This window comes from Gossypium hirsutum, chromosome A13 (assembly GCF_007990345.1).
Source record: "Gossypium hirsutum isolate 1008001.06 chromosome A13, Gossypium_hirsutum_v2.1, whole genome shotgun sequence".
NCBI classification, from domain to species: domain Eukaryota; kingdom Viridiplantae; phylum Streptophyta; class Magnoliopsida; order Malvales; family Malvaceae; genus Gossypium; species Gossypium hirsutum.
Genome location: NC_053436.1, coordinates 16,081,272 through 16,089,133, shown reverse-complemented (window position 1 = coordinate 16,089,133; position 7,862 = coordinate 16,081,272). Strand labels below are relative to the sequence as shown.

General features: G+C 37.0%; 1 protein-coding gene across 1 annotated transcript; it reads left to right on the top strand.

Annotated features, from left to right (window-relative positions):
• The first annotated feature begins 4,035 nt into the window (after positions 1–4,035).
• Positions 4,036–5,408, top strand: LOC107894665 (uncharacterized mitochondrial protein AtMg00860-like). Its single transcript, XM_016819918.1, has 3 exons — positions 4,036–4,428; positions 4,677–4,774; positions 5,258–5,408. Exons 1-3 carry the CDS (start codon positions 4,036–4,038, stop codon positions 5,406–5,408), a joined length of 642 nt encoding a protein of 213 aa, XP_016675407.1.
• The last annotated feature ends 2,454 nt before the right edge of the window (positions 5,409–7,862 follow it).

Here is a 7,862-nt window from a genome sequence, read left to right as displayed (position 1 = left end):
TTACTATTTAATAGTAATTGACTTTTCATAAAGAGAGATATAATAGTTACCATGAGATAAAATATGATCATATTAGGAGAATGAGTTTATCCTAAAAAGATTAAAGATATCCTATGAGGGTAACATACTTATGACAAGGTCATTAGACAAGCACTTATTAAGTATCTTTCGTAAGGGTATATAATTAGGGAAAACTTAGTAATGATACTAAAGTGGAATGACTTCGTCACTAAATAAGTTTATAACTAATAGGTAAAAAGATAGAATTTAATTATAAATTATTTGAGCCCTAATTATATATGTCTAGCTAGTCTTTTCGCTAGCCCGTTGAAACCATAAATAAATAGAAATGATAAAGTTAGAGAAATGGGTTACATTCACAAATGAATGTGTTTTCTCACTAAGTATATAAATGACTTGAGAATTAATTTAAGGTTATCAAATAATTATTTTATAATTATAATTAAATAATTGATGTACGAAAATGGAATTAAATTAATTAGTCATGAATCCATTGACTAATGAAATCAAATATATTTACTCATAAATTCTTTTACGATAAAGTTGTCATGACTTTAATGGAAGTAGAATTGGGTTGAGAAAATTATTTAATTGAGAAATTAATATAGTTAATTTAATTAATTAAATGAATAAAATCACATTTATTTTGGAAAACTAGAAATAAATATTGAGTTGGATTAAATTATAAAGTGTTAAGTCAAAATTCTAGAAAACACATATAATTCGACCTAATACACGAGAGGCCCATAATTCTCTCATTAACCAGAGAAGGGTGACAACCTCTACTCCAACTGGAATAGGAGTGTGTTTTTTATTAAATAAATATTATTTATGTAGAGCTTTTTCAACTAGGATTTTTCTATCTCTTTCATAAATAGATGACATCAATTGACCTAATTCACACACTTATTGATTATTAATTTATCGTTAAAATAGCTAAAAATAGTGATAACTTATTTACTTTGAATAAATTCTATTTTCTAATAATTATGATCTTTACCAATTTTTATTGAGAGAATTCTTTTCCAACTCAAAAGTAATAATATCATTTCTTGATTTGTGTTTAGTTCATATTGCTCAATCCCACACTTACGGCAATTTGTGGTATAAGGATAGTGAAGAAGTCACTCGGTCGGAAGTCGGGATCAACTCGAATTCGTCTTGCACAAAGCACATGTACTATTCAGTAAAAAATTTACTGCTATAAATATCACAACCAACTTGATTTTGTAAATTTTAAACTTACGCTATAATTATAAATCACTTTCTTAACTAAAATTTTCTAATAAATGAATTTTGAGAAAGTCCACCAAGAAGCTCCAAATAGTTAGCCTAGAGTGATGACCTATAGGGTAAAAAGATGCAGTGAAAGGCTCTTCAAATACAACGCTCAAGTGTCATGGGCTGTGTATGAGAGCCCGCAATCATGATACACTTGTGTGATCCATCATATTCAAAGGAGGTCATTCAGCCTAACCAGGCTAGCCCGTGGCTTGGAGAGATTGAAGGCTCATCTACAAAGCTTAGCAAATATGGAATGTGATCTTCGAATATATGTAATCCTAGACATGATATGTAATCTTTAAAAGATACGATTCTATAATCTTAGAGATTTGATTTGTAGATAGCTTTTAATCTTAGCCATTGATGTACTTTGATATGTACCGTTAATTTTGGGGGGCTCAACTATAAATAAAAGCCTCTCTCCCTCATTGTAATTCATTCAGCGAGTAATAGAGTTTTGAGAGCATTCACTCAAAACTTTCTCTCTAGTGTTCTTGTTTTTCTGTGGCTTTGTTCATCTTTCGAGTTCTTTTTCTTTTCATTCTTCTGCTTGTTCTTCGTGGATACCTTAGACGAATTTTGTTGAATCCTCAATTGTTGGGAGTTAGGTTGACTTAGGCATTTTTTGAGCGAAGAAACTGCTTAAGGCCACACAGATTATGTGCGAAAAATCTAAGTCCGTGACAGTTGATATCTGAGCTAGAGTTCGAAGGCACCGTTGAAAGATGTCGAAAGAAATTTTCGAGCATGTTGAGCCAATGGAGACCCTTAGGAGGCCCAGGAAAGCTAGTCATTTGAGGGGCATACTGTTGGATTTGGAGGATCAACTCGTCACTCTCGAGGAATCCATGGGGGATGTCAAAGAAAGGATCGATGATGTCGATTATAGGGTCACCAATGGGTTGCAATACATGAAGGAACACCTCAGAGAATATGTGTTGGGTTCTGTCGAAAAGCTAACCAGTAGGAAAAATGCCTTCGAGGCTAGGATGAATGCCCTGAAAGAGGTGATTGCAGAGCTCAATGGTGAACTCACAATCTACAAGGATGCTTTGGGTAATTGAAGGTTAGCTGCTGTTGCACCCAAGCCCAATGTTGATATTCCCAAGCCTAAGGAGTTTGAGGGAACAAGCTCCGTAAAAGATGTTAAAAATTTTCTGTGGGGAATGAAGCAATATTTCCGTACCAAAGGCATCACAGACGATGCCACTAAGGTAATTACTACTGCTATGTATCTTATTGACGTTGCTTTGTTGTGGTGGCGTCGTAGGACCACAGATGTGAGAGGTGGTGGGACCGAAATCAGGATTTGGGAGGAGTTCCAAAGTGAGTTCAAAGCACAGTTTATCCAGAGTGTGCCGAGGTTGAGGCTTAGGAAAAGTTACGCCGGCTTACACAACAAGGCATTGTGAGGGAGTATGTGGCTGGAGTTTAGTGAACTCATTCTTTATGTCTCATTTATGGACAAGAAAGAGGTGTTCTTTTCCTTCATGGATGGGTTGAAACAATGGGTAAAGCAAGAGTTGTAACGTCGAGGAGTCGAAAAGCTTGCCAAGCCCATGACCATAGCATAATCATTTGCTGAGTTTGGTGGAAAGAAAGACAAGCCTGAGTCTTCCAAGCCCAAATTTAAACCAAAAGGAAATAGTGGGGGAGACAAAGACAAGCCCGCTAAGAATGGCAATGGTAAGAAGCCTTAGGACAAAAAGAAGAATGGGTTTAGAGTTTAGGGCTTAGATCCAAAATGAGTCGGGTTTGATTAAGACGGTAAACTCAGAAAGTGTTCCAATCATGGGGGTTGTAAAGAGAATGGATCTCCAACTTGGCGATACAATCGGTAAGGCGATCATTAACGTAATACCACTTGACAATTATGATTTTATGGTTGGATTAAGTTTCATTGATCGGGTTAATGCATATTTTTTCTTTCTGGTAATTACATGGTTATTTTAGATTCGAACCATCGATACATGGTGAGAATGACAAGGAAAGGAAGCATGGGGGGAAAAATATTTTTGGCAATCCAATTTGCTAAAATAGTACGAAAAGATGAAGTTTCCTATTTAGCCACCCTAAAGATTGAGAAAGTCGTTAAGTCTGCTAGAGAGATCCCGAAGGAAATGGGCCAATTATTGCTATCTTTTCTAGATGTGATGCCTGTCAAGTTGCCCAAAAAATTTTCATCTAAGAAGGAGGTGGACCACTGGATCGAGTTAGTGCCCAACATGGAGCCGCCAGCAAGGGCCCCAAATTTTATGTCTCCGCCAGAACTAGAAGAGCTGGGAAAATAATTGAAGGAGCTTTTAGATACGAGATTCATTAGGCCATCTAAATCTCTGTATGGTGCACTAGTGTTGTTTCAAAAGAAACATGATGGGTCGTTGAGAATGTGCATCGATTATCGAGCCTTAAACAAGATTATTGTGGAGAACAAATACCCTATTCCCCTTATTACAGATTTATTTAACCACTTGGTAGTGCGAGATGGTTTACCAAGTTTGATTTGAGATCGGTGTACCATCAAGTTCGGATAGCCGAGGGGGATGAGCCAAAGACAGCTTGTGTAACGTGGTATGGTTCGTATGACTTCCTTGTGATGCCCTTCAGACTCACAAATTCCCCAGATACATTCTACACCCTAATTAGTAAGGTACTTAACCTTTCCTAGATCATTTTGTGGTTGTTTACCTTGATGATATTGTGGTGTACAGTAAGTAGCTCGAGGAGCATATGGAACATTTGAGGGTGGTGTTCCAAATTTTGAGGGAAAATGAGCTATTTGTCAAAGAGGAGAAGTGCTCATTTGCCCAACAAGAGGTGCAATTTCTAGGCCACATTGTGGAAGGTGGCAGGATTCAGATAGATGAGAGCAAAATTTGGGCCATTGTTGAATGGGAGCCACCAACCAATGTGACAAAGTTGAGATCTTTCCTTGGGTTAGCGAATTACTATCGACGCTTCATCAAAAGCTACTCCAAAATTATCGCACCCTTGACGGACATGTTGAAAAAGGGTAAGGTATGGGATTGGGATCCGCAATGTGAAAAGGCCTTTAACCAATTGAAGCAAGTGATGATAAGAGAGCCTGTACTTGCTTTGCCAGATTATTCGAAGCCATATGAGGTACGCACGGATGCATCAGATTATGCCATTAGAAAAGTACTGATGCAAGATGGGCATCAATTATTTTCGAGAGTCAAAAGCTTAATAAGATGGAACGGGGGTACATGGTAAAAGAAAAGGAGATGACAGTTGTAGTGCATTGCTTCCGCACATAGAGGCATTATTTACTGGATTCCAGGTTTGTGTTCTTTACCGATAATTTTGCCAACAGTTATTTTCTAACCCAAAAAAAGTTATCTTCCAAACAGGCTCGTTGGCTGGTATTCCTAGCAGAGTTTGATTTCATGATGGAGTATAAGCCAGAGAGCGCAAACACTGTGGCTAATGCACTTAGTCGAAAGATAGAGTTTGTCGTAATCAACTAACCTGATGGTTCCTTCTTGGATCATATTTGATAGGGATTGTCCTATGATCTCACAGCCAAAAACTTGATCAAGCTTGCTAATGAGGGCAAAACAAGGAGATATTAGCTTCAGGGAGAGTTGTTATACACTCATGGGCACTGTCTTTATGTACCTCATTATGAGAAATTGCGTAAGGAAGTCATGAAAGAGTGCCATGACTCAAGATAGGTGGGCCGTCCAGGAATGCACCACACCTTGGCCCTTTTGGAAGATCGTTACTATTGGCCTCACATAGGTGATGATGTGGAGACCTATGTGAAAACTTGTCTAGTATGCCAACAAGACAAGGTTGAGTTAAAGACTCTAACCAGTTTGCTACAACCTTTGCCCATTCTAGAAAGATCATGGGAGCGTGTATCCATGGATTTTATTATTGGTTTGCCTAAGTCTGATGGGTTTGCAAGTATTTTTATTGTGGGGAACAGGTTTTTGAAGTATGCAACATTTATTCTAGCTACCAAAGAGTGCCCTTCAGAGGAGGCAGATCGTTTGTTCCTTAGGCACGTGGTGAAATATAAAGGAGTGCCACTGTCTATCATCAATGATCGAGATGGACGATTTACGGGCCAGTTCTAGAAGGAGTTGTTCAAGCCAATGGGCTCAGACTTAAACTTTTCCACTAGCATGCATCCATAAACTGATGGTTAAACTGAACGAGTAAATGTGTTGTTGGGGACATATCTTCGGAATTATGTGAGTGCCACACAAAAGGACTGGACAAAGTTGTTGGATGTAGCCCAATTTTTATACAACTTGCAACAATGTGGGGCTACAAATCAAAGTCCGTTCTAGAGAGTGATGAACCAACAACAACTCACACCCAACACAGTTGTGACCCATTATACAAGCTCAAATCTAGCAGTTTATTGATTTGTGAATGACTGGCAAGAGAAGAATGACTTGGCTAAAGCTTCTCTACATAAAGCAAGTAAGTGCAACAAGAAGGCTGCGCATCAGAATAGAAGAGATGTGCAATTTTAAGTGGGTGATTCAGTCCTTGCTAAACTACACTTGATTTTGTGATATAATGGTTTGCACAAGGGGCTTGTGCGACGATATTAGGGACCCTTTCTAGTTATGAAGAGAGTAGGCAAGGTGGCCTACAAGCTTGAGTTACCGGCAAAGCTCAAAAACCACCCAGTGTTTCACATAAGCATCCTTAAACCATTCTATGAAAATCAAGAGAATCCAAATCAAGGCAAGTCCGAACGAGCATCGATGGGGGTAAAGGTCTCCTACGAGCATGAAGTTGAAAGCATCGAGGTAGACTAACTGATCAAAAAAAGTCATATCAATCACAACATGAATACTTAGTTAGATGGAAGGGACTTCTTGATAGTAAAGCGAGTTAGGAACCTGCTGAGGCATTGTGGCAGTTTTAAGAAAAGATAGACAAATTCAATGAGGAGAACGCGACAAGGGCATCGCTAGAATAGGTGGGGAAGAATGTCATGGGTTGTATATGGCAGTCCGCAATCATGACACACTTGTGTGATCCATCATGTTCAAAGGAGGTCATTTGGCCCAACCGGATTGGCTCGTGGCTTGAAGAAATTGAAGGCCCATCTACAAAGCTTGGCAAATATGAAACATGATCTTCAAATATATGTAATCCTAGATATGATATGTAATCTTTAGAAGATATGATTCTGTAATTTTAGAGATTTAATTTGTAGATAACTTTTAATCTTAGCCATTGATGTACTTGGATGTGTACCGTTGATTTTAGGGAGGCTCAGCTATAAATAGAGGCCTCTCCCCCTTATCGTAATTCATTCAGTAAGTAATAGAATTTTGAGAGCACCCACTCAAAACTTTCTCTCTAGTGTTCTTGCTTTTCTGTGGCTTTGTTCATCTTTCCAGTTCTTTCTCTTTTCATTCTCCTGCTTGTTCTTCATGATTGCCTTAAAGGAATTCTATTGAATCCTTAATTGTTGGGAGTTAGGCTGACTTAAGCATTTTCGGGGCAAAAAAAATGTTTACAATTCAATCCCTAAAACTTATAGCTTAGTTTACAATTCAATCCTTTATTCAATTCCAATTAAAATTTCTATCAAATAGACCCCCAATTCTATCATATGCTCAACATCACTCATGTTTAGAAATCTACTATCTTTCAAAATTTCAATATAAATCATCACATATTTTGTCCTAGGACTCCAAAAACTTAAAAATTACAAGAAAAGGATTAAATTGACTTACCAATTTAATTTTGAATCTTGAAACTTAAATTTTCCTTTTTCTTCTTTCTCTCCTGTTTCTTCTCTGTTTTCGTTTTCATTTCTGTTTCTTTTTAACTCATTTGTTTCTTTTATATATAATAATATAATATAATAATATAATATACTTAATTATTAAAAATATATATATATTTTAATAAATAAAATCTTTAATATTTTTCCATATTAAACCGCCTCAGCTATAGGAAATGGTTTAATTTCCTCTATAGTCCTTCTAGTTTTTCTTTAATCTATAATTAAACTTTTACCCTTATCCAATTTAACCTTTTTTACTAATTACTCTAAATTAAGCTAAATTTACTTAATTAAAACCTAATTAGACACACTACTAGGCTCATAAATATTTTTAATAATTATTTTCGAACTTATTTCACTAAGATGGAGGCCCGATAACACACTTTTCCGGTGTCCACGGATTTTGGGTCGTTACATTTCCTCCCCCCTTAAAAAAAATTTCGTCCTCGAAATTTTACCTGAAAATAAGTGAGGATACTGTGATCTCATAGTTTCCTCTGGTTCCCATGTTGCTTCTTCTACACTATGGCTTCTCCACAGTACTTTTACCAGAGGGACTCGTTTGTTTCTTGATTCTTTCACTTCTCGAGCTAGTATTTGAACTGGTTCCTCTTCATATGACAAATCTGGTCTAATCTTAATGTTTTCAGTAGAGATAATATGAGATGGATCGGATCGATACCTTCGTAACATGGAAACATGAAAAACATCATGAATTTGTTGTAATTCCGGAGGTAAAGCCAATCGGTATGCAACTGGTCCAACTCTCTCTATA

Coding starts and splice junctions, on each gene's coding strand:
- LOC107894665 (XM_016819918.1), top strand. CDS start 4,036: ATGGAACATTTGAGGGTGGTGTTCCAAATTTTGAGGGAAAATGAGCTA. Junction 4,429..4,676: donor ATTATTCGAAGCCATATGAG/GTACGCACGGAT, acceptor TCTTCCAAACAG/GCTCGTTGGCTGGTATTCCT. Junction 4,775..5,257: donor GCACTTAGTCGAAAGATAGA/GTTTGTCGTAAT, acceptor TGTGGGGAACAG/GTTTTTGAAGTATGCAACAT.